At 47.7% G+C, this 26633-nt stretch overlaps 1 protein-coding gene across 2 annotated transcripts; it reads left to right on the plus strand.

The window, feature by feature from the left end:
- Positions 1-14807: 14807 nt before the first annotated feature.
- Positions 14808-22353, plus strand: LOC140487202 (uncharacterized). 2 transcript variants are annotated; one of them, XM_072586854.1, is made up of 2 exons: positions 14808-14819; positions 19891-22353. In XM_072586854.1, the coding sequence occupies exon 2, from the start codon at positions 20260-20262 to the stop codon at positions 20890-20892; it is 633 nt and encodes a 210-aa protein (XP_072442955.1). In that variant the 5' UTR covers positions 14808-14819; positions 19891-20259; the 3' UTR covers positions 20893-22353. The 2 variants fall into 2 exon arrangements, with proteins under 2 accessions (XP_072442955.1, XP_072442954.1); XM_072586853.1 differs by lacking the exon at positions 14808-14819 and adding an exon at positions 16934-17001.
- Positions 22354-26633: the final 4280 nt, after the last annotated feature.

The following is a 26633-nucleotide window of genomic DNA, read 5'->3' on the forward strand; positions in this document are numbered from 1 at the left end:
ACCCCGCCCCTTCCGAACGCAGCTCGTAAACCCCGCCCCTTCCAGGATTGACTCGTAAACCCCGCCCCTTCGGAACAAAGGAGAGTCAGTCGAAAAACGTGGCGCTGGAATAACACAGGGGAGTCAGGCAGCATCCGAGGAGCAGGAGAGTCAATGGTTCAGGAATAAGCCCTTCATCCGTTGATTTTGAAACTTCAGTCTCCAGATTTTCATATACTCTGCAAAAAGAGATTACAAAAGTCATCACTATCAGTGCAGGGTAGAAATTCAGAACAAGCAATTCTACTTTCTGTGGAATATTCTTTTGTTGTTCCACAAAATTGAAAGCACAATCCCACTCTCCCTTCCCCTCTGTTCTCACTCCGCTCAAACTAATTCCCCTGAAGGTGCTGATTCAGGATCTTACAGGGGCAGAAAAAGCAAAAACATCAAGACTGACATCTCTCTGAATTTTGGATACCTCCACCTGAAAGTTAATATCTTTCACAACACTGGGATACTGCTGAGAGTGAGCAGGTCTGATTTTGGGAAGCAAAAAAAAAGTGTCAATTCAGGGTGAACCTGCAATGCAGCTTCTTGAAGAACAACCAGACACAAAATGGTTAATGACCCCGGGAAAGTGGGAGCAAAATGAGACATCAAGGCATTAACACCGACACACTTCAGTCAAACTCTTCTGCTCCCAGTCAAGGCAAAACATGCTCTGAAAGTCCAGCCTTCACAACCACACTTCTGCTTTCACTGAAGACAATTTGAGTCACACAGCACGGAAACAGACCCTTTGGTCCAACCTGCCCAGATATCCTAAATTAATCTAGTCAGATTTGCCATCACTTGGCCCCTATATGGGCCGGGAGCTGACAGCTGGGACTAAATTGGGTTGGATCTCTTGTCAGCAAGGACGAGTTGGACCAAAGGGTCTGTTTCTGTGCTGTACATCTCTATGACTCCAGTCGCATTTACCATCACTTGGCCCCTCTATATCTGAACCCTTTGTATTCATCCGCCCATCCAGATGCCTTTTAACTGTTGGAATTCTACCAGCCCCCACCACTTCCTCTGGCAGCTCATTCCATATACGCATCACCCTCTTCATGATAAAGTTGCCCCCGAGGTCTCTTTTACATTTCCCCACTGCCCTCACACTGAACCTATGACCCTCCAGTTTGGGACTCTCCCATCCCAATGGAAAGACCTTGTCTATTTTCCCTATCCATACCCCTCATGATTTTATAAAAGTCTCAGACTCTGGCGCGATGGGGAAAACAGCTCCACCCCATCCTTCTGTCCCTCCTCACCCGGGTAATTAAGACACATACCTGTGTTTGCAGAGTCTGCTGCCTCCTTGGATTCACTCCAGTTGGCACAAGTGAACAGATTCCCCCCACACACTCCCAGGATGAAGAATTGCTGAGGGAGGGAGTCTCATGCAAACTGACAGGGCCACTTCCGCGTTGTGACGCCTTCAATGGGTCAGGGGTGGGGTAGGGAATGGGAAAAGGGGCGAGGAAGGGGTGGGGCGTGGCCGGCCGGCTGGCTAGCCTGCACCGCCCTGCACAGTTTGCAGGAATTCCTTCCCTTCACAGAATCCCCACAGTGTGGAAGCACGCCACTCGGCCCGACGAGTCCACACTGACCCTCCGAAGGGTAACCCACCCACATCTATTCCTCTTCACCTGTTGCTCTACTCCCTGACTATCACACCTAACCTGCACATCCCTGGGCACTATGGGTAATTTAGCATAGCAACTCCCCCCCTAACCTGGACAAAGGTAAAAATCGCAACACCACGTTATAGTCCAACAGGTTTATTTAGAAGCACTAGCTTTTGGAGCACTGTTCCTTCATCAAGTGGTTGTGGAGAATAAAATAATAAGACACAGAATTTATGGAAAAACATGACAGTGTCCTGCCACTGAAATGATCCATTGAACAAACCTGGATTGTTAAGTCTTTCATCTTTACAAATGGGTTGTAGGTTTCATTAATATGCAAATCCCAGAAATCCCTGGAAAGCACCTTATCAAGCGAACTTAAAGTTTTATGACAAAAAGTGACACTTGAGCTCAGCTCTGAAAATGTGCATTCACTCCCGTGAACGTGTGTGTGTGTGTGTGTGTGTGTGTGTGTGTGTGTATGAGAGATCTTGTATGTGCACATCTTGTATATCTCTCTGTCTATTTGAGAACAGATGCCTTACTTCTGCTGGTGTAAATATTATTGTAAATCATAGCTGGGTTCTCAGAGTTAGATGTAAGGGAGAGAGAATTCCTCAAGTAGGATAGTATAAGAATCCTGGGAGAGCCCCATTTGTGGTTTACTTTCTCATGAACAAACATTAAACACGAGCACCTCGTCATTTCGAATTTGGTTTCCTTTTTCTTGTGAGATCCCCTGCTGTGATTACACTGTGCCTGGGTGGCTGACAGACTGGGAGATGGTGGGTTGGGGCTTGATTGACTGAATGCTTTATTGTTCCAGAAGGTGAGAAAGGGGACAAAGCTTCAGCAGAAATCCAGCAGAGCTGAGCACAGACCGACATCATACTCCTTGGGGACAGGGAGATCAACAGAGGACAGAGAAACCAGGCCCTAAAACCCGAGCTGACATCAGACTACCATGTGATCAGAACTTTGATGAGCAGTGCCAACCCTCTACCTTTACCAAGCTTCCCATTAGACAACACCCTCAATATACAGAATCTAATCCTTGCCATCCTAAAGCCATGTCTCTGTAAGGAGTCTCAGACCATAATTATTCACTTCAATGTGTGCAGTTAATTCATTCACTTTTGTTACAATGCAGCACACATTCAGACTCACCGTTTCAGTTTTTGTGATCTTTAGAATCCAGTTTTGATTGCTGGTACATTTACTCTCCTTGTCCCTTTCTCTGATGTTCATTTCCCACATCACCTCACTGCTCACCGGCCTTGATTTGGATTGGCCATGCTAAATTGCCTATAATGATGACGGATGTGCAGGTTAGGTGGGTTAGCCGTGGGAAATGCAGGGTTACAGTTACATTGTAATAGAAGCAGGAGAAGGCCATTTGGCCCATCCAATCTGTTCTGCCATTCATTAAGATCATGGCTGATCTATTCATCATCTGAGATCCTTCTCCTTGCATTGTCCCAACTACCTTTAATTCCCGTACCATGCAAAAACTCATCCAACTGTGTCTTGAATATACTTAATGAAGCTGCCTCCACTGCTTCCTGGGGCAGAGAATTCCATAGATTCACTAGACTCCAGGAAAAGCAGTTCCTCCTCATCCCTGTCCTAAATTTACTCCTCCTAATCTTGAGCCTGGTTTCATTCACCAGCAGAAATGACTCAATAGGTAGGGCTTCATCCTCACAGTGCAATGAATTCCCACTTTGCACCAAAACCTCGGATTTACTCACTCACTCAGTTGCTGTCTCACAAATGCAAGATTTCATTGTAACTTCATCTGCTCCCATTAAGGGCAAACATCTTTGAAAGCTCCTCTTAAACTCCAACCTTCACAATCACCCTTCTGCTCTCCCCGAAGATGATTAGAGTCATGCAGCACAGAATCAGACCCTTTGTCCATCCACACATCATTCCTGATGAAGTGCTCGGGATCGAAATGTCAACTCTCAAGGTCCTCAGATGTTGCCTGACCTACTGCCTTTTTCTAGCACCACACTTTGACTCTAATCTCCAGCATCTGCAGTTCTCACTTTCTCCACATCCCAAAGTATCACCATTTAAATAATAAACCGTCTTTCTGCTTTTTTTTTCCATAGCAAAGGCTATAAGTTCACATTGAGATACTGCATTTGCCACGTGTTTGTAAATTGTGGTCTTCTCTACTTCGGGGAGACCGAAACTTGGGGAACGGATTGGTGAGCATCACAGCCGGGTCCATAGAGGCTGACCAGACCTCCCAGTCACCATCGATTTTAATTCCCCTTCCCACTCCCTTTCTGACAAGAACATCATAGGCTTCCTCTATTGCCACAACGAACCAAACTGCAAATTGGGGAACAAACCCCATCTTCCGCCCGGGCAGCCTACAGCCTGCAGGACCCAACATCGAGTTCTCCAATTTCAAATAACCTCCCTTTCCATCCCCCGACTCCCTTCTCAGCCCCGTGCCCCTCACTCCCACTCCTTCCTGCCACCAACCTGATTTCTTCCACCCAATGATTAATCAGGCCGGACCCTCTCCCTATCCCTATCTTCACCTATCCCCACTTTAGCCCCAGCCCCCGCCCCCAGCCCCAGTCCTGAAGAAGGGTTACACCAGAAATACCGACTTCTACACCTCTGATGCCTGATTTGCTGTGTCCTTCCAGCCTCCTGCCTGTCTATTTTGCCAATTGAAACACAGACCTCGATCACTTTTCCATAGTCCGTCCCCTCCCTGGGTTCAATCCCTTTCCTTTCAGTTGGTGTAAGTCAACAATTGAACTCCGGAAAGAAGTAGAAATGGCAAAGGGGGCGAGATGAGAGAGTGCCGTACTCACAGATCTGAGACAGAGGAAGGGATTTGCGGTCTGAGTGAAGCTCAATGTTGATTCAGAAAGAGAGGAGCAGGAGGAGCAGCTTCAGAAACTCAAGGTCCAACTTCCGCATTCAGACAATGGGGTGGCTCTGATTGGCAGGAGGACCAGTTTTGTTCTGGTCCTCCACGGTTCCCTATTGGGCCATCAAAGCAAGATCGCGCGACTTTTTTTTGCGGAAAGCAATGAGCATGCCCAGAGTTTTGCTGACACCGGTGGGCATGTGCACTGCGTTGATGACACCGGAAAACATGCGCAGTATGCTCATTGGGGATGGTGGTGTTTCTTGGAGAAAGTGAGGACTTCAGATGCTGGAGACCAGAGTTGAAAATTCTGGCATAAAATTCCTGAAGAAGGGCTTATGCCCGAAACGTCGATTCTCCTGCTCCTCGGATGCTGCCTGGCCTGCTGTGTTTTTCCAGCACCACACTTTTCAATGCTGGTGTTTCTGTCAGATGTTAAGAGTCCAAATGCCAATAGGAAAAAAGGGGTAGAGCCACAATTTGTTTTTCCCTGTGATTCGACATTGTATTACTTTTGCATTCTGTCTGGCCTTTCCCCGAGTCCAGAACTGGAGGGCATGGGTTTAGGGTGAGGGGGGAAAGGTTTCTGAGGGGCAACCTTTTTGCACAGACGCTGGTGCGTGTCAGCCAGAGGGAGTGGTGGAGGCTAGTACAATGATAATATTTAAAATGCATCTGGATGGGGATATAAATAGGACAGATTCAGAGGGATAAGGAGCCAAATACTGGCAAATGGGTCACTAGATTAATTTAGGATATCTGGTCGGCATAGACCAAAGGGTATGTTTCTGTGCTCTGTGATGCTATTTCTAGATAGTTGGAACCAACTTCACAGGACTAGGACTAGGCCATTCACCCCTTACATTCAAGATCAGAGTGGTGTTGGAAATGACAGCAGGTCAGGCAGCATCCAAGGAGCAGGAACATTGACGTTTCATACAAAAGTCTCGAATGCTGCCTGACCGACTGTGCTTTTCCAGCACCACTCTAATCTTGACTCTAATCTCCTGCATCTGCAGTGCTCACTTTCACCCATTCACCCCTTCCAGCCTGTCCTGAGCGGTGGCCTGACTGCGTTTATTTCAGTGAAAGAATCAGATAGATTTCAGCAGCTCTTTTGAAAAACTTGAACGCGCTTTCTGGCTTTAACGATGTTTCTGAAGATATTGTTTTAGGTATTCTCAATTTTGAAGATCAGCCATTTCTCACCCCTCCCGACTCCCAGGTAGAGTCATCACCATCCATTATCTCTCTCTCTCTCTCTCTCTGTCCTTTGAAGGGTTTGATACAGAGGTCAAAGATGGTTCGAGGCTCGAGAAAGGACGGTGTGGTGGGGGCTGGGGAGAAAAGAGACAGACTGGATGGGGGACAGAGAGAGAGAAAATGGACGAGGGAGCAGAGGGTGTGGGTAGAGAGAGACTAGGGGGTACAGAGAGAGAGAGAATGAGTGGGGTTGATAGAGAAATTGGGCGGGGGAGAGAGAGTGGGCGTGGCGGAGAAGTGGGAGATGGCACAGGGCAGGGTGACACTAGGCACACAGACACACAAGATGGTCACTGAGCCATCAGTTGGCCAACTTGACACACAAGATGGTCACTGGATCACAATATGGAGAGAAACAGCAGAGCAGATACAGACACTGCCTGGGGCCACCAGAATGTTAGCACAATGGACTCACAACCCAGGTGATTAGTTTAAGGCGGGTGGGGGAGAGAATATTCATGAGTAATGAATACTGCCCACTGAAGTGTCTGGGTCCAGCCAACACCTCTTATAGAAGTGCCAACAGCATGATACAGACTCAATACCAAATGCTAACAGCCAGGGCTGCAGGAATCCTCCTTCTCAAGGAGAGCAATTAGCGCCCATTACAACAACAATGGATTTCCATGCAGACATTGAAATGGACAACGTCTGCACTGAAACTGACAACGACTGTGTGGAAATTAACAAAGGTTGTGCTGGAACTGACAATGATTGTATCAACTATCAACGATTCTGCAAGGATTACCATAAACAAATCATGTTACAAAGACAATAATCTCATCCCTGACCGATTGTATCAAAAATGTATAAAAGCTTCTTGACGTGTGCTCCGGGTCGAGAGAAGTCTCGCAGCTGACACTGTGCTGTTGGTGTCTTTCTCTCCCTGGAGCCCCGGTATTTCCTTGTGCAATAAACTCTGTCATTGAACCCCAATTCTGACTCCGAGCCTGGTGTATTTCAGGGGAGAGAGAATGGGGCGGGTGGCAGATGGTGGGGGGAGGGGAGAGAGAGAAAATGGATGGTGGGGGCTGGAAGAATGGACATGGGACAGAGTGTGGGGTGAGAGAGAATAGATGGGTGTAGAAGGTGGGGAGACGGACTGGACAGGGCCTGAGGAATGAAACGACAGGGTTACAGAGGGTGGCGTGAGAGAGAATGGACAGGGTGTTTGGAGTATAGAGGGAGAACGGGCAAGAACCTGGGGATGGAGAGAGAATGGACAAGGGGCGCTGTGGTTGGCGGTGGAATGGACAGTGGGAGCTGTGGGTGGTGGGAGGAAAGAACGGGGGTGCTGTGAGTGGTGAGGGAGAATGGATAGGGGGCGCTGGAGTGCCGGCGTAGAAATGGACAGGGAGCGCTGGAGTGGCGGGGGCTAATGGACAGGGGGCGCTGTGTGTGGCCAAGATCAAAAAGGTTGATGACAGTCGACACTTATCAGATGGTTCCCCGAACAGAAAACCTTGCACTGGAGACTCCCAGAAGAGGGGTGTTTCATCTGTATTCCTTCAATTAGTTTTGAAATATTGTTGTGTATCTGAATTGTTCAGGGATACCTGGGACAGAGAGAGATGGCTTTGGTTGTTGGAGGTCAGTCATCTCAGTTCCAGGACGTCTCTGCAGGAATTCATAGGGTCGTGTCTTCTTAGGCTCAACCATCTTCATCAGTGACCTTCCTCCATCATAAGGTCAGAGGTGGAGATATTCACCAATAATTGCACAATGTTTGGCACGATTCACAACTCCTCACAAACTGAAGCAGTTCAGTTTGAAATGCAACAAGATCTTAACAATATCCAATGGGCTCAGGAGTGGCAAGTGACATATATGCCATGCCTGCCAAACAATGACTCATCCCCAAAAGAGATAATCTGACCACTGCCCCGTGATATTCAACAGTGTTACTGTCACTAAACACCCCAATATCAACATTCTTGGGGTTTACAATTGACCAGAAACTCAACTTGACTAATCACAGACACAATGGCAACAAGAGCAGGCAACAGGTCAGGCATACTGTGACTCCCCAAACTCTGTCCATCTTCTACAAATCACAAGTCAGCAGTGTAATGGAATACTCTCCCACCAGCTTGGATGGGTGCAGCTTCAACAGCATCCAAAAAGCTTGATACCATCCAGGACAAAGTCGCCTGCTTGATTGGCACCATCTCCACATACATCCACTCCCTCTGCCCCACTGTTCAGAAGCAGGAATGTGTACGATCTACAAGATGCAACACAGAAATTCTCCAAATATCCTTAGAAAATACCTTCCAAACCAACAACCACTTCCTCTAGAACGACCAGGGCAACAGATACTTGGGAACACAACCTCTTGCAAGTACCCCTCCAATCCACTCACCATCTTGACTTGGAAACACATTGCTGTTCCTTCAATGTTGCTGGGTCTAAATCCTGGAATTCTCTCCCTCAGGACATTGTGGGTCACCGTACAGCGTGTGGACCACAGCAGTTGAAGAAGGCAGGTCACCACCACCTTCTCAAGGGGAACTAAATGCTGGCCAGCCAGCGATGCCCATGTAACACGAATAACTTTTAATAAATGATTGAAACGGAGGGTTGGAACCTGCAAACCAAACAAAAATCAACGTTCAGGTGGAACAGACGTCGGGCTTTGATTCGGTCCTTATTTGAGGGCAGATAAAGAGCGATATACTGACACTGAACTGGAAATAGAGAGTTAAACCCCTGTAGTGATTCACTCAGTCTATCAATTGAAAATCGATTAAAGATTAGCTCTTGACGTGTTCGTCATTCACACATAAAAAAGGACGGTTAAGAAGGCATCTGGGACTCTGGCTTTCATCTCTTTAATGGCTGATATATTACCCACAAGCCCATGCGATCCAGACACCGCTCTATTGGCCGTGAGCAGTGTTCATGGTGCGCATGTGTGAGATCGACATGGGACCCCGCCCCTCGTCGTTCTGATGGACGGGGAGACCAATCTGTGGGAAACCCTCTCGGACCGGAAGGGGCCTGGTTCTCCTGCCAATCAGAACCTCCGCCACTGTCTGAATGCGGAAGGTCGACCATGAGCTTCTGAAGTTGCTGTTGCTCCTCTCTCTCTGAATGAAGATTGAGCTTCAGTCCAGACTGTAACTTCCTTCCTCTGTTTAACATCTGGGAGGACCGCACTCTCTTTTCTCACCCTCTTTCCCATTTCTTTTCTCATCCTTGGGTTCAGCTGTTGGTTTGTAGGAGCTGAGGGGAAAAAGAAAGTCAATCGAGGTGAAGGGACAGACTCTGGAAAAGGTTCGTCTAGATCTGTGCCTGTTAATGTTTGACAGGCTTTGTTTCCTGAGCTTGAGACATTTACTTGTCTGGCAAAAAAAGGATGGTGTCTTGATCCATGTTGGGGATGGAAGTGGATTATGCTGTGGGTGACTTGCTCGTAGTAGTCCAATAAGTATTAGATAAGTAATCATGACACACAAACCTAGGGTTATTGACTGTTTATTCGGAGCTCACGGGGAGAGCCAAGTGAACCTAATGGTCACAAGTCACTCTGACGAGAAACAGAGAGTTGTATGATTATATAGGTTACAATCATTTAACAATTAGCAAACTGTTAATTGCAGGAATTTGATCAACCTAAGTCACTTTGCCCAGCAACACAGTGTCTGGATAGTGTTGGTTAGTAGCTGATAAGTATACAATAGGTCCTTGCAAAGAGAAGGATACTCCCATGCAAGAAAAGAATTTGTTTATCAGGTAACAGTACAGCTGCAAGGCCGAGTGTCCCTGTTGAGTCTGGGAATTAAGGGTAGTTGGGACAATGCAGGGAAGAGGAGCTCAGACAATGGATACATCATCCATGATCTTAATGTAGGCTGGAAGGGCCAAATGGCCTACTCCTGCTTCTATTACTATGAAACTATAACCCTGTATTTCCCATGGTTAACCCACCTAACCTGCACATCCCTGGGCACTGTAGGCAATTTAGCATGGCCAATCCAAATCAAGGCCGGTGAGCAGTGTAGTGATGTGGAAAATGAACATCAGAGAACGATAGAAAGGGACAAGGAGAGTAAATATACCAGCAATCAAAACTGGATTCTAAAGATCACAAAAATTGAAATGATACATGGTGAATCTGAATGTGTGCCACATTGTAACAAAAGTAAATGAATTAACTGCACTCATTGAAATGAATAATTATGGTCTGAGGCTCCTTACAGAGACATGGCTTCAGGATGGCAAGAATTGGATCCTGAATATTGAGGGGGGAGTCAGATGGGAAGCGAGGTCAGGCAGAGGGTTGGCACTGCTAATCAAAGCACTGATCACAGGGTAGTCTGGTGTCAGCTCGGATTTCAGGGCCTGATCTCTCTGTCCTCTGATCTCCCTGTTCCCACAGAGTAAGATGTCAGTCTGTTCTCACCTTTGCTGGACTTCTGCTGAAGCTTTCACGCCTCTTTTACAGCTTCCAGAACAAGAAAACATTCAGTCAATCGAAAGCCAACCCACAATCTCAGCCTGTCACCTTTCCAGACACAGAGTGTAGTCACAGCAGGGAATCAAACAAGAAAAATGAAACAAAATCAGAAATAAATAAATGCCTAATGTTTGTTCATTAGGAAGTAAACCAGAAATAGGGCTGTCCCAGGATTCTGATAGTGCCCTACTTGAGGAATTCTCTCTCCCTTCGATGTAACTATTAGTACTGTTGGAGCAAAGTAACTCGTGTGTCAAATCGTTTAAAGTAAAGTAGTCAGGAGAGGAGACCTTGAGCAATTAACTAGCTTTATTCGTTGCCATTGGGGAATACCTCTGAGTTCAAAATAAAGTCTGACGTATTCCAATAAAATACAGAACGTTACAAGTTTTACGTAAAACACAAGCCCCACTCTCCATTAATTATGCAACTGAGGGGCAGTCGTAAGGTTCACATACATTGTCCAGACCTACATTTCTTCATGTCTACAAAATTGAATGTTATCTTATACTGCAGGTTCAGCTAGGCTCTAATTACCGATAAGGGACAGAGAGAACCAATCCATCATTCTATGAAGCAGCACAGTCTAATGGCCTGAGGAGCAGAGACAGCCTGCAGCTGCAAGGTCAGGCTATCAAAACAGAATTCCTTAGCCAGGGCTCAGACAGCATTCTGTTAACAGGCTACATTTTACTGCAAACATTGCTTTGTGACAATATGGCTTCCATGCAGTTTTGTGTCAGGGGTAGCTAGCTTTTCTGTTTTTATATTTAAAATGCACCCGATTCCCACCAGTAACTGCAACAGGTACAAGTACAGCACATGCAATATTCCTCATTGCAGCTTCAAGCCGGTTTTGCATCCTCTGTTCTTCCTTCACTTTGGCTCCAGCACATTCAGCTTCCTTCCCTCATTCCCAGCCCCCCGCCCTAATGTTCCAAGCTGACCCGCAAAAGTTCGGTTTGTCCCTCCATTCTTTCCCAGTTGTCTTTTGTGGGTTTTGAAAACTTTCCCAATCCTCTGATTATAGGAGTTGAATTTATGTTGTAGCTGCACCAGACATTGGTTAGGCCACTTTTGGGATGTTGTGTGCAGTTCTGGTATCTCTGCTAGAGGAAGGATGTTGTGAAACTTGAAAGAGTTCGGAAACGGTTGACAAGGATGTTGTCAGAGTTTGAGCTGAACAGGCTGGAGCTGTTTTCTCTCGAGCACCAGAGGCTGAGGGGTGACCCTACAAACATTTATAAAATCAGGAGGGGCATGGAGAGGGTAAATAGACAAGATCTTTTCCCTAGATGGGTCGTAGTGTCAGGGTGAGGGTGAGATTTAAAAGGGGCAACTCCTCCATTCAGAGGGTGGTGCGTGCAAGGAATGAGCTGCCAGAGGAAGTGGTGGCGGCTGGTACAATTACAGCATTTAAAAGGTACCCAGCTGGTGTAATGGAAAATTAACATTTATTGTGAAATCTATAAAAGCATAGGGTAACAAAGAAGTCAGGGCCTGACTTTGCAGACAGGCAGAAAAAAAATGTCAAGTTAAACCGACCTAACAGCAGACTTACAAGGCCAGTAAACTACCATATCAAGAGTCAAGGAATGAGAAAAACAACTCCATACATGAAAAGGACCTCCAATGTTCCAGGCTCCTGGTCTTGAGCTGTTGATAAGGTGAAGTGAATCCAGCCAGGACTGACACAGTTAAGGAGAGTGTTGTAGAGCAAAGAGACCTTGGACTGCAGGTTCATAGTTCCTTGAAATTGGAGTCGCAGGTAGGCAGGATAGTGAAGAAGGCGTTTGGTATGCTGGCCTTTATTGGTCAGAGCAGAGAGTACAGGAGTTGGGAGGTTAAGTTGTGGATGTGCAGGGCATTGGTCAGGCCACTTTTGGGAATACTGTGTTCAGTTCTGGTCTCCCTGCTGTAGGAAACACGTGTGATACTTCGAAAGATTGACAAGGCTGTTGCCAGATTTTGAGGGTTTGAGCTACATGGAGAGGCTGAATAGGCTGGGAATATTTACCCTGGAGCATCGGAGGCTGCATGGTGATTTTATAGACGTTTGTGAGGGGCATGGATAGGGTGAGTACTTAAAGTCGTTTCCCCAGGGTAGGGGAGTCCAAAACTAGAGGGCATCCATTTGAGGTGAGAGGGGAATGATTTGAAAGGGACCTGAGGGGCAACCTTTTCACACAGAGGGTGGTGCATTATAGACCAAACTACCAGAGGAAGTGGTGGAGACTGGTAGAATTACAACTTTTAAAAGGCATCGAGATGTTAGTCTGTTCTCAGCTCTGCTGGATTTCTATAAATTCGGTGTCTTTTGATCTTATTCTCCACAACCACCTGGTGAAGGATCAGCGCTCCAAAAGCGAGTGCTTCCAAATAACCCATTGAACACTCACTCGGTGTTGTGTGATTTTTAAGTATGTCCAGGTATGGTTGGATTGACTGTGCTCAATTACATAGTGCCCAGGGATGTGCAGGTTAGGTGCATTAATCAGGGGATAAATGTTGAGCAATAGGGGTAAGGGAATGAGTGTGGGTGGGTTACCTTTGGAGGGTCAATGTGGAGTCTTTGTGCCAAGTGGCCTGCTCCCACACTCTGGGGATTCTCACAATCTCATTTTTTTTTTGCTTCCCAAAATCAGACCTGCTCACCTCTCCGCAGGATCCCAGTGTTGTGAAATATATTAACTTTCAGGTGGAGTTATCCAAAATTCAGAGAGATGTCAGTCTTGATGTTTTTGCTCATCTGCCCCTGTAAGATCCTGAATCAGCACCTTCAGGAGAATTAGTTAGAATGGAGTGAGAACAGAGGGGGAGAGAGAGTGGGATGGTGCCTTCAATTTTGTGGAATAACAAAAGAAAAGGATATTCCACAGAAAGTAGAATTCCTTGTTCAGGTTTTCTACCCTGCACTGACAGTGATGACCTTTGTAATCTCTTTTTACAGAGTATTTGAAGATCTGAAGATGGAAGTTTCAATATCAACACATGAAGTGCTTATGCCCAAAACATCGACTCTCCTGCTCCTCCGATGCTGCCTGACCTGCTGTGCTTTTCCAGCACTGCACTTTTCGACTCTGACTCTCCAGCATCTGCTGTCCTCACTTTGACGTCAGTGTCTGACAGTCACTGCAAGGATGCCTGCCTTGAAGAAGTTTTCCTCCTCTCTCTCTACAAGAATCTCAGGGAGTCCCTCTCCCACTGCAACTCCCAGGTCATTTCCTCTGCCCTGAAGCTCTTCAACCATGTCGTGAAACAGACTCGCTACCACAGCCTCCTTGACCTATCACCTTCATCCCCTCCCCCACTCACCCATTGTATTCTATGCTACTTTCTCCCCACCCCCACCCTCCTCTAGCTTATCTCTACACGCTTCAGGCTGACTGCCTTTATTCCTGATGAAGGGCTTTTGCCCGAAACGTCGATTTCGAAGCTACTTGGATGCTGCCCTAACTGCTGTGCTCTTCCAGCACCACTAATCCAGAATCTGGTTTCCAGCATCTGCAGTCATTGTTTTTACCTCGTCACTCAATCCATCAGGAACACAATGATTTTTGACTATGATTCTGTGAGAAGGAGCAAAGCCTTTTGGTTCCTGTTTGAGCACGTTTTAAGCATCAGTGGGACTGGATGAGAGACCCTACCGTTGCAGTGCACTGAGTGTGGGGCCTGGGAAGAGGAATTTACGGCGGGGAGGGGCTCCACACGCGTTGGTGTGTGGCTGAAGCTTTGGCCATGGAGAAACCTGAGGAATCCCGCCCCGTGGAGAAACCGTGGAATTGTGGCGACTGTGGGACTGGCTTTCGTGCCCCGTCTGTCCCGGAGACTCATCGGCGCAGGCACACCAGGGAGAGGCCATTCCCCTGCCCTGTCTGCGGGAAGGCCTTCAGCAATTCCTCCAACCTCCAGACCAACCAGCGGGTCCACACGGGGGAGAGGCCATTCCCCTGCACCGACTGCGGGAAGGCCTTCAGGCATTCCTCCAACCTCCAGACCAACCAGCGGGTCCACACGGGGGAGAGGCCGTTCCCCTGCCCCGAGTGTGGGAAGGCCTTCAGCAATTCCTCCAACCTGCTGAGGCACCAGCGGGTCCACACGGGGGAGAGGCCCTTCAGCTGCCCCGAGTGCGGGAAGGCCTTCACCCGCTCCTCCTACCTGCGGAGCCACCAGCGAGTTCATGTACCATCGCAGGGCGATTGAAGGAATGACAGCCGAGTACCATTTATTGACTGGACTATCAACCCGGTTCCAGGGACTCCCGGGTTCGATTCCCACCGCAGCAGATGGGGGAATTGGAATTTGGTCAGAAATCTGGAGTTCAGAATCTAACGGTGAAACCATTGTCGGTGGAGTGGGGATGGAAGAAAACCCCCACCCTGATTCACTCCGTTCTTTTTTAGGGAAAGAAACTGTCGTTGTGGGAGAGGATTCACTCAATCGTCCCAGCTGCATCCTTTACCCGGTCTGGCCTACACGTGACTCCAGACCCAAAGCAGTATGATTGACTCTACACTGCCCATCCAACTTACTTGGAAACAGGGTACGGGTTGAAAATGCTGAGTGAGGCAGTACTTTCTCCGGGTTAAGGCTGTACCAAGGATCCAATTACAAAGGGTCAACTGGGTAGTGACCAATAATGAAACAAGTGAGGGGTTGGAGGGGGTGTGTGCTCTTTGGTGAAGCTGTATCAAAGTTGGGTCGCAATAAAGATTACCTGCCGAGCTCAGGCCAGCTCAGACTCTCATTGAGAGCTTTGAACTGCAACAGGTTTTTGTTTTAAAACTGCTCATTTCTTACAGGCGAAAGTGAGAACTGCTGATGCTGGAGATCAGAGTCAAGCTTAGAGTGGTGCTGGCAACGCAGAGCAGGTCAGGCAGCATCCAAGGAGCAGGAAAATCGACATTTTTTGGGCAACGGATGCTGCCTGACCTGTTGTGCTGATTTCTGACAGTCTCCTGTACTATGTTTCCAATGTTGTGTATCGGTTGCAGCAGTGAATGAGTAGCCAGTATTGTTAGAAATTGTAAATTTTTCAGGAGTGCAGGTACTCCATCATCCCATTGTCATTGTCCAGTTTCCTGGCAGCACTGGGAGGTGTGGGCTGTGTCCACTGGAAACGATGTGGAGGTGCCAGTGTTGGACTGGGGTGGATAAAGTTAAAAGTCACACAACACCAGGTTATAGTCCAACAGGCTTATTTGTAAGCACGAGCTTTCGGAGCGGTGCCCCTTCATCAGGTAGCTGTGGAGCAAGGTCATAAGACACAGAATTTATAGCAAAAGATCACAGTGTCATGCAACAGACAGGACATATTAAACAAATCTAGATTGCAGATTAATCTTTCATCTTTTAGTATGGGCTGCAGGTTTCAGTTCATTAATATGTAAATCCCAGAACTACTTTTAATTCACCTTCTCGAGATGATGTAAGGTTTTATAAAAATAGGTGACGTTGCAGCTCAGATACTGCACAAAAGTGTCTGAATCCCAATCTTGAATCAGACTGGTTCTACTAACCAAAGTAGGAATTCATAAAATATTACATGGATTGACTGTCTGCAGTTTGTATGATTTTGAGCAAAATTGAATATATCTGCAAATATAATTCTGCAAATGGAAGTTCACTCCATTGAGTTATGTGTGACTGTATCTGCAGGAGTGTATGTGCGTGCGTATGCGAGTTTGTGCATATATGCTAATTAAATGTGTGTGAGATGGAACATAAGCCTGTGAGATGGTGAGAGTGTTAGGGTGTGTGTGTCTGAGAGAGCGAGAGATAAAGGAAAGGGGTTGCATTTTGCTAAAACAGGGAAGGGCAGGACTTGTACCATTAATGGTAGGGCCCTGCATCGTCATGTAGAACAGATTCATGGGGGCGGGCGGTGGCGTGGAGGGGTTCTGGGACATAAAGTTAAAAATCTCTCAACACCAGGTTATTGTCCAACTGGTTTATTTGGAAACACAAGCTTTTGGAGCACTGCTCCTTCATGGGATGTTTGTGGAACAGGATCATAAGACACAACCACCTGATGAAGGAGCAGTACTCCAAAAGCTAATGCTTGCAAATGAGCCTGTTGGAGTATCAGCTGGTGTGGTGTGAATTTTAACTTCATCCACCCCAGTCCAACACCGGCATCTCCAAGTCGGGGACATAGTTCTTTGGAAGTTGCATCATTGGTAGACAGGGTGGTGAAAGAGGCGTTTAGCACACTTTCCTTCATTGTTCACACCGTTCAGTGCAGGAGTTGGGACATCACGTTGAGGTTGGACAGGATATTGGTGAGACCATGTGTAGAGTACTGAGTACACTTCTGGTCGCCCTATCGACAACCACAAGTTGTCGGGTGACCTTATTTCGATTTATAAAGTAATGGGGCGTGGAGGAAAGGTAAATATAACAGGGGAAAAAAATGATGCATCTCCCCTTTTTAACTTCTCTTGACATTCAGACACTTCAATCCTGTCAGTTACAGCCTCATCGCCAGAGAGCAGACTGCGCGTGCTCCTCACTGCACGCAAGGCACACGCCTCGCGACTTTCTTTTGGTGGACCAATCGGAAGCCGTGGAGGACCGGAAGGTGAATGGTCCTCCTGCCAATCAGAGCCTTCCTATTGTCTGAATGCGGAAGTTGGAACACGAGCCTGGGGAGTTGCTGCTGCTCTGTCTCTGAATGAAGATTGAGTTTGCTCCAGACTGCAACCTCTTTACTCTGTCAACCATCTGTGAGTAGGGCACTCTCTTCCCAACTCCTTTTCCTTTTTTTTCCCCCCATTCTTGGATTCAATCTTTGACTTCCATTTCCTTTCGGTTGCTGCAAGTGAATGCACGGCGTGGACCGATTCGGGAAAAGGTTTTCATAAACAGAGAGCGGGTCATGTATGGGATGAATGTCCAGAGGTCGTGGTGGATGCACTACCCCCAAGAAGACCTCACCAACCCTCTGAAGAGCAACCCTCCCAGACCCACTCCCCAACATTTACCCCTTCACCTGACCCTACACGCAATTTAGCGTGGCCAATTCACCTAACCTGCACATCTTTGGACTGTGGGAGGAAACCAGAGCACCCGGAGGAAACCCACACAGACAGTTGCCCGAGGCAGGAATTGAACTTGGGTCTCTGGCGCTGTGACGCAGCAGTGCTACTCACTGTGCCACTGAGGACAGATGAGGAGGAACTGCTTTTCCTGGAGAATAGTCATTCTATGGAATTCTCTGCCCAAGGAAGCAGTAGAGGCATCTTCATTAAGTATATTCAAGACACAATTGGATGGGTTTTCATGGTCAGGGAATTAAGGGTAGTTGGGATAATGCAGGGAGAAAGAGCTGAGCCAATGGATATATCAGCCACAATCAGCTCGGATTTCAGTTTCCCACAGAGTAAGATATTGGTCTGTTCTCTGCTCTGCTAGATTTCTGCTGAAGCCTTGACCCCTCCACCCCCCACACCTTCTGGAACAATAAAACATTCAGTCAATCAAGACCCAAGCCACAGTCTCCCAGCCTGTCAACCATCCAGACACCGAGTGTAGTCCTAGCTGGGAATCAAACAAGAAAAACAGAACAAAATTAGAAATAAATAAATGCTCGTGCTTAATGTTTGTTCATGAGGAAGTAAACCAGAAATAGGGCTCTCCCAGGATTCTTATAGTGCCCCTCTTGAGGCACTCTCTCACCCTAACATCTAACTATTCATACCCAGCTATGATTTACAACAATATTTACACCAGCAGAAATAAAGCATCTGTTATCAAGTAGACATCGGGATATACAGCACAAAATAGACTTTTCTCTGTCTCATTCACACACATACATCCATGGGGGTGAATTTGTAGTTGCAAAATTATATTTGCAGAGACATTCTATTTTTCTCAAAAATGCACAATATGCAGGCTGATCCATGTAATGTTTTGTAAATTCCACTTTGGAAGTAGAACCAGTCTGACTCAAGATTGTGTTACAGACAGACTCTGACCTCACACCTTTAATGCATTGTCAGAGCTGAGATGTCACCTTTTGTTATAAAACCTTGAGTTATCTCAAGAAGATGTCTTTCAGGAAATTCTGGGATTTACAAATGAATGATACGAGCAGCCCATATCCCTCTAAACCCTTCCCATTCACGTACCCATCCAGCTGCTCTTTAAAAGTTGTATTTGTGCCAGCCTCCACCACTTCCTCTCGCAGCTCATTGCACACACGCACCACTCTCTGTGTGAAAAATACAAATCTATGCCTTCCTCATCCCCCGTTTTACCTGTACTGATACCTTTGGGGATCTCTGAACTTGGACAGTAAGGTCCCTTTGTTCCTGAGCACTCTGTAGGGATCTACTATTTATTGCTTACTTCCTTCCCTATTAAGATGAGGTGTTGTCCCTCCAATTTGTGGTTTGATTCGTTGTGGCAATAGAGGAGGCCAAAGATGGTAATGTCAGAAAGGGGGTGGGAAGGGGAATTGAAATGGGTGGTGACTGGGAACTCTGGTCGGCTCTGTGGACCTGGATATGATGTTCAGTGAACCATTTCCCAGGTTTGTGCTCACTCTCCCCGATATAGAGAAGACCACAACTGGCAAACACATGGCAAATGCAGTCCCACAATATGAAGTTATAGCCTTTATTTTGGGAAAAAAAGTAGAAAGGAAGTGCATTGCTAAAATGGTGATGTAATTGGATGTGGAGAAAGTGAGAACTGCAGATGCTGGAGATCAGGGTCAAAAAGTGTGGGACTGGAAGAGCACGGTAGGTTAGGCAGCATCCGAGGAGCAGGACAGTTGACTTTTTGGGCACGAGCCCTTCATCAGGAATGATGTGTGGATAGACAAAGGAGCCTCAGCGTCCTCCTACACCAGTCACTGCCAGTTGTCAGACAGGTGCAGCAAACAATCAGCAAGGCAAGTGGTGTATTAGCAAGAGGAATTGAGTTCAGAAGTGGGGAGGTCTTCCTGCAGTTAGGGGGTCATTGAATATATTCAAGGCTGAGTTCATCTGATTTTTGAAGAACAAAGAAGTGGATGTTTGTGGGGGAAGGCAAGAGCATGGTTTCAAGACCAGTACAGAACAGTTCCAGAGTCAAACAGCACAGAAACAGACCCTTAAGTCCAACTAGTCAGAGAGATATACAGCATGGAAAGAGACCCTTCGGTCCAACCTGTCCATGCCGACCAGATATCCCATCCCAATCTAGTCCCATCTGCCAGCATCTGGCCCATATCCCTCCAAACTCTTCCCATTCATATACCCGGCCAGATGGCTTTTAAATCTTGCAATTGTACCAGCCTCCACCACTTCCTCCTGCAGCTCATTCCATACATGTCCTACCCTCTGTGTGAAAAGGTTGCCCCTCAGATCTCTTTTGTTTCTTTCTCACCCTAAACCTATGCCCTCTTGTTCTGAGATGTCCGTCTTGACGTTTTTGCTTTTTCTGCCCTTGTAAGATCCTGAATCAGCACTTCCAGGAGAATTAGTTAGAGCAGAGTGAGAACAGAGTGGGATGGTGCTTTCAATTTTGTAGAATAACAAAAGAAAAGAAAATTCTACAAAGTAGAATTGCTTGTTTAGAGTTTCTACCCTGGGACTGACAGTGGTGACTTTTGTAATCTATTTTTACAGCGTATTTGAAGATCTGATGGCGGAAGTTTCTCAATCAACAGATGAGAAACATTGGCCCTCCTGCTCCTCAGATGCTGTCTGACATCCCCATGCTTTTCCAGTGCCACATTTTTCGACTGACTCTCCAGCATTTGCGGTCCTCACTTCAACATCAATGTCTGACAGTCACTCAGTCCACCAGGACCGCAACGATTTTCAACTGTGATCTCTGTGAGAGGGATCAAAGCTTTTTGGTTCCTGACTGAGTATGTTTTCACCATCAGTCTGACCCACAGAGTGTGGAGCCTGAAACAGTTGGACGGCCTGGGAAGAGGAATTCACGGCAGGGAGGGGCTGGAAAAGCGTTTATGTGCAGCTGAAGCTTCGGCCATGGAGAAACCTGAGGAATCCCACCCCATGGAGAAACGGTGGAAGTGTGGCGACTGTGGGAAAGGCTTTCATTTCCCGTCTGCCCTGGAGACCCATCGGCGCAGTCACACCGGGGAGAGGCCATTCCCCTGCACCGACTGCGGGAAGGCCTTCAGACATTCCTCCCACCTGCTGGCCCACCAGCGGGACCACACGGGGGAGAGACCCTTCGGCTGTCCCGATTGTGGGAAGGCCTTCATGTTTTTCTCTGCCCTGTTGGCCCACCGGAGAATCCACACGGGGGAGAGGCCGTTCAGCTGCTCTGAGTGTGGGAAGGGCTTCAACTATTGCTCTGACCTGCTGAGGCACCAACGGGTTCACTCAGGGGAGAGGCCCTTCAGCTGCCCCGAGTGCGGGAAGGCCTTCAGCAATTACTCCAACCTCCAGACCCACCAGCGAGTGCACACGGGGGAGAGGCCCTTCAGCTGCCCCGAGTGTGGGAAGGCCTTTACCCAGGTCTCCACCCTGCTGAGACACCAGCGGATCCACACCGGGGAGAGGCCATTCACCTGCTCTCAGTGCGGGAAGGGCTTCACCCGCTCCTTCCATCTGCAGAAGCACCAGCGAGTTCACGTGCCATCGCAGGGGAATTGAAGGAGTGACGGCCGAGTGCCATTATCGATTGGACTATCAACCCGGTTCCGGGGAGTCCCGGGTTTGAATCCCACCACGACAGATGGCAGAATTGGTATTCGGTCAGAAATGTGGAGTTCGGAATCTAACAATGAGACCGTTTCAAGGAGGGGGGTGGTGCAGGGGAGAAAGCCCCCATCTGATTCCCTCTCTCCCTTGTTAGGGAAGGGAACCGCCATTGGGGGAAAGGATTCACTCAGTCGTTCCAGCTGCATCCTTTACCCGGTCTGGCCTACACCTGACTCCAGACCCACAGCACTCTGGTTGACTCTACACTGCCCCTTCCTGGCAAATGAGCGGGGAGAAACTTACTTGGAGACAGGATATAGGTTAAAATTGCTGAGTGAGGCAATACTTCCTCCGGATTACGGCTGTACCAAGGATCCAATTACAAAGGGACAACTTGGTGCTGACCAATAGTAAAGACAGTGGGGTGTGTGTGGGCTTTGATCTTGAACTGTTTAAAAAGCTGCAACTTTGTCTATGCCTTTTTGCTGGGGGAATCTGAAGCTGTAACAAAGTCGGGTCACAATCAAGGTTACCTGAACTTACCGCCGGGCTCAGACTCTCATTGAAAGCTTTGAGCTCCGAGAGGTTTTTGTTTTAAAGCTGCTCCTGTCTTTCAGCCTCCTGCAGAGTTTCCAATGTCGTGTATCAGATGGAGCAGTGAATGAGTAGCTTGTATCATTAGAAATTGTACATCTTTCAGGTACTGCGTTGTTTCATCAGCATTGTCAAGTTTCCTGGCAGCACCAGGAGGTGGGGGCTGTGTTCAGTCGAAATGATATGGAGGGGTTGGTATTAGACTGGGGTGATAAAGTTTAAAAAAATCACAATACCAGGTTATTGTTCAACAGGTTTATTTGGAAGCACTAGCTTTCTGAGTGCTGCTCCTTTATTGGGTAGCTGTGGAGCAGACACAGAACGTATATCAAAAGATCATGCAACTGATAGAATATATTGAACAAGCCTAGATTGCTGTTAAGCCCTTCATCTCTTAGAATGGGTGCAGGTTTTGGTTCATTAATGTGTCACTGCCAGAACATCTTTTAAGTCACATTCTTGAGATGACTTAAGGTTTTATGAAAAAGATAACATCTCAGCTCAGACCATGCATTAAAGGTGTGAGGTCAGAGTCTGTCTGTACCCCAATCTTGAATCAGACTGGTTCTATTTCCAAAGGAGGAATTCATAAAATATTACATGGATTGACTGCCTGGACATTGTGTGCTTTTTGACCAAAATTGAATGTATCTGCAAATATAATTCTGCCAATACAAATTCACCCCACAAAGAATTGTGTGTGCGTGCATGTGAGTTTGTGCGTGAGAGTGTGTACATGCTTGGTAAAGTGTGAGTGTGATGGTGTATAAGCCTGTGAGAGTATTGAGGGGAGGAGGAACGTGTGTGTGTGTGTGTGTGTGTGTGTGTGTGTGTGTGTGTGTGTGTGTCGGAGCATATGTGTGAGAGGTATTAATACAAGCAAGGGGTTGCATTTTGCTAAAACAAGGAAGGGCAGCACTTGTCCAGATAATGATAGGGCCCTGGGTCATGTTATAGAACAGACAGACATGGAGAGGGGGGTGGTGTTCAGGTACATGGTTCTTTGGAAGTTGCATCACAGGTAGCCAGGGCAGTTAAGAAGGCATTTAGCAGCATAGCATTCATTGTTCACCCCATTGAGTATCGGGGTTGGGACATCATGTTGAGGTTGTACAGGATGTTGGTGAGGCCACTTGCAGAGGACTGAGTACAGTTCTGGTGGCCCAGTAATAGGAAGAATACTATCAGAGAGGGTTTAATAAAGATTTACCAGGATGTTGTAAGGACTGGAGGGTTTGAGTTATAAGGAGAGAGGCTGGAGTTCTCCTGGTCGGGGGGCGGGGCCTGTGACAACGATGGGGCCACGTGGGAGGGACCGGGACCGGGGGGGGCGCGGGGGGGCGGGGGAAGGAATGTAGGGCCTGTCCTGTCCTGTCCTGTCCGAGTGAAAGGGGAGGCAGTCATTGAAGGGGCAGGATCTGTTTACCCCCCTCACTGTCTGTTTACCCCCCTCACTGTCTGTTTAATCCTCGGGCTGTTTACCCCCCTCACTGTCTGTTTAATCCTCGGGCTGTTTACCCCCCTCACTGTCTGTTTAATCCTTGGGCTGTTTACCCCCCTCACTGTCTGTTTAATCCTCGGGCTGTTTACCCCCCTCACTGTCTGTTTAATCCTCGGGCTGTTTACCCCCCTCACTGTCTGTTTAATCCTCGGGCTGTTTCCCCCCTCACTGTCTGTTTAATCCTCGGGCTGTTTACCCCCCTCACTGTCTGTTTAATCCTTGGGCTGTTTACCCCCCTCACTGTCTGTTTAATCCTTGGGCTGTTTACCCCCCTCACTGTTACTTGTGCAATTGCTGAGGGTAGTGTGTAAATCCTAGTGAAGGAGATTATGCACCAGCATGTATATGTTCCTCAGTTATTGAAGGGGCGGGAGCACTAAGCCTTGTTAACATGGTTATACTTTGTTATTTGGAAAAGTAGACTTTATTATTTAGAGTCACCGATGTACAGCACGGAACCAGACCCATTCGATCCAACCTGTCCATGCCAACCGGATATCCTAAATTAATCTAGTCCCCATTTGCCAGCACTTGGCTCCTATCCCTCTAATCCCTTCCTGTTCATATACCCATCCAGATGTGTTTTAAATGCTGTAATTATACCGGCCTCCACTACTTCCTCTGGCAGTTCATTCCATACATGCACCACCCTCTGCATGGAAAAGTTGCCCCTTAGGTACCTTTTAATATCTTTCTGCTCTCACACTAAACCTATGCCCTCTAGTTGTGAATCTCACCCCTACACTGACGAAAAGACATTTAAAAAAAAAAGTTGAGCAGCCAGACAAAATGCAAAAGCTATAAAATGTTGAGCCACTTGGGGGGAAAAAAGAACTGTGGCTCTACCCTTTATTTCTCCCATTGGCATTTGAACACTTAACATCTGTCAATAACACCAGCATCGCCACAGAGCATATTGTGTCTGCTCCTCGGTGTGAACAACAGCGCACCTGCTCGCTGGTGTCACCAACACATTGTCCATGCTCCTCGCTGTCAGCAGAAAAGGATACATCGCTTATCTCTGTTCCTCAAGGTCTTCCCTTTATTCTTAAAGCTGTGTCCTCTGGTACTAGTCTCTCCTACCAATGGAAACATCTTCCCAATGTCATTGCACTGTGGGGATGAAGCCCTACCCTGTCCGGTAATTTCTGCTGGTGGGTGAGACTAGGCCTCAAGGTTAGAGGGAGTAGCTTTCAGACAGAGATGAGGAACTGCTTTTCCCAGAGGGTCGTGAATCTATGGAATCGTCTAGATTAGAGTGGTGCTGGAAAAGCACAGCTAGTCAGGCAGCATCCGGAGAGCAGGAAGATCGATGTTTAGGGCAAAAGGCTTTCATCAAAATCTGTGGAATACTCTCTGGCCAAGCAAGCAATAGAGGCAGCTTCATTAAGTATATTCAAGACACAGTTGGGTGGGTTTTTGCCTGGTATTGGAATTAAGGGGTTCCTTGTAACAGTGCAGGGAGGAGGAGATGAGACGATGGATAGATCAGCCATGATCTTAATGATTGCGGAGCAGGCTCACTTGTAGCAACTGGAGTGAATCCAGGGAGGGAGCAGACTTTGCGACCTCAGGTATGTGTCTTGGTTACCCGGGTGAGGTTAGACAGAAGGACAGGCTGGGACTGTTTTCCGTAGCTTGCCAGAGTCTGAGGAGTGACCTTATATGCTTTTATATCGTCATGAGGGACATGGATAGGGTAAATAGACATGGTATTTTCCTTTGGATGGGGGAGCCCAGAAATAGCGGGTAATAAGTTTAGGATCGAGAGTGTGGTGTTGCAGCAAGTCAGGCAGCATCCCAGGAGCAGGAAAATCAATGTTTCGGGGAAAAGCCTTTCATCAGGAAAGTGTGTATGTGAGTTTGTGTATAAGACTGTGCGTCGGTGAGTGTGTATTTGCATGTGTGTATTTGCTTGATGAAGTGTGATTTGTGATGGAGAATGAGAGTGTTGAGAGGATGGTGTATGTGTATGTCTGAGAGAGAGTGTGTATGAGAGAGGTATGGATATAAGTGAGGGTTTGCATTTTACTAAAATAAAGGAGGGCAAGACTTGTACAGGTAATGTTAGGGCCTGGGTCGTGTTGTAGAACAGAGACCAGGGGGTGTTCGGGTTCATTGTTGTTGAAAGTTACATCACTGGTAGATGGGGGTGAAAAAGGTGTTTCGCACATTTGCCTTCATTGTTCACATAGGTAAAACCTACCTCTTGCAAAAATGCCATCCCGTATTCCCAATTCCTCGGCCTCCGCCGTATCTGCTCCCAGGAGGACCAGTTCCACCACAGAACACACCAGATGGCCTCCTCCTTTCGAGACCGCAATTTCCCTTCCCACGTGGTTAAAGATGCCCTCCAACGCATTTCGTCCACATCCCGCACCTCTGCCCTCAGACCCCACCCGTCCAACCGTAACAAGGACAGAACGCCCCTGGTGCTCACCTTCCATCCTACCAACCTTTGCATAAACCAAATCATCTGCCGACATTTCCGCCACCTCCCAAAAGACCCCACCATCAGGGAGATATTTCCCTCCCCACCCCTTTCGACCTTCCGTTTCCTCTGTGACTACCTGGTCAGGTCCACGCACCCCTACAACTCACCCTCCCATCCTGGCACCTTCCCCTGCCACTGCTAGAACTGCAAAACCTGCGCCCACACCACCCCCCTCACCTCCATCCAAGGCCCCACAGGAGCCCTCCACATCCATCAAAGTTTTACCTACACATCCACTAATATCATTTATTGTATCCGTTGCTCCCGCTGCGGTCTCCTCTACATTGTGGAGACTGGACGCCTCATAGCACAACGCTTTAGAGAACATCTCCGGGACACCCGCACCAATCAACCACACCGCCCCGTGGCCCAACATTTCAACTCCCCCTTCCACTCTGCTGAGGACATGAAGGTCCTGGGCCTCCTTCATCGCCGCTCCCTCACCACCAGACGCCTGGATGAAGAACGCCTCATCTTCCGCCTCGGAACAAATCAACCCCAGGGCATCAATGTGGACTTCAACAGTTTCCTCATTTCCCCCGCACCGTGCGCGATATTGAAAGAATCGAACATCGAGTCGGAGGGGCGGAGCTAAAGGTCGCGACCTCAGAGGCTGCTGCAGAATCATCCGTGGGTCGGGCCTGGACTCTCGAACAGCGAGTCCGGGCCTTGGACGATCTCATCAACCTCGAAAATCGAGGTCGTCAAGAAAATATTCGTTTGCTGGGCCTTCCCGAACGGGAAGAGGAAGGCCAGCTTACAACGTTTCTGGAGCAGTGGCTTCCGCAGTTATTGAATCGGGAGGCTGGATCAGGCCGGGTCAGGGTAGAATGGCCCCACCGGGTTGCAATACACAGGCCTGGCTTGGGCCAGCGCCCCCATCCGGTCCTGTTCGGGCTGCAGTGCTTTTAGGAGAAGCAGATGCTCCTGGAAGCTTCCAGAAATCTTGGGAAAGATCCCCAAGCCATGATTTACAAAGGATCCAAGATTATGCTGTTTCAGGACCTTTCTCCAGCTCTGGTCCAAAAGAGGAGGGGGTTTTAAGGGATTTAAACATTCAGTACTCCCTGCGCTACCCTGTGGCGCTACATTTTAGCCACGAAG

Source organism: Chiloscyllium punctatum, chromosome 16, assembly GCF_047496795.1.
Source record: "Chiloscyllium punctatum isolate Juve2018m chromosome 16, sChiPun1.3, whole genome shotgun sequence".
NCBI classification, from domain to species: domain Eukaryota; kingdom Metazoa; phylum Chordata; class Chondrichthyes; order Orectolobiformes; family Hemiscylliidae; genus Chiloscyllium; species Chiloscyllium punctatum.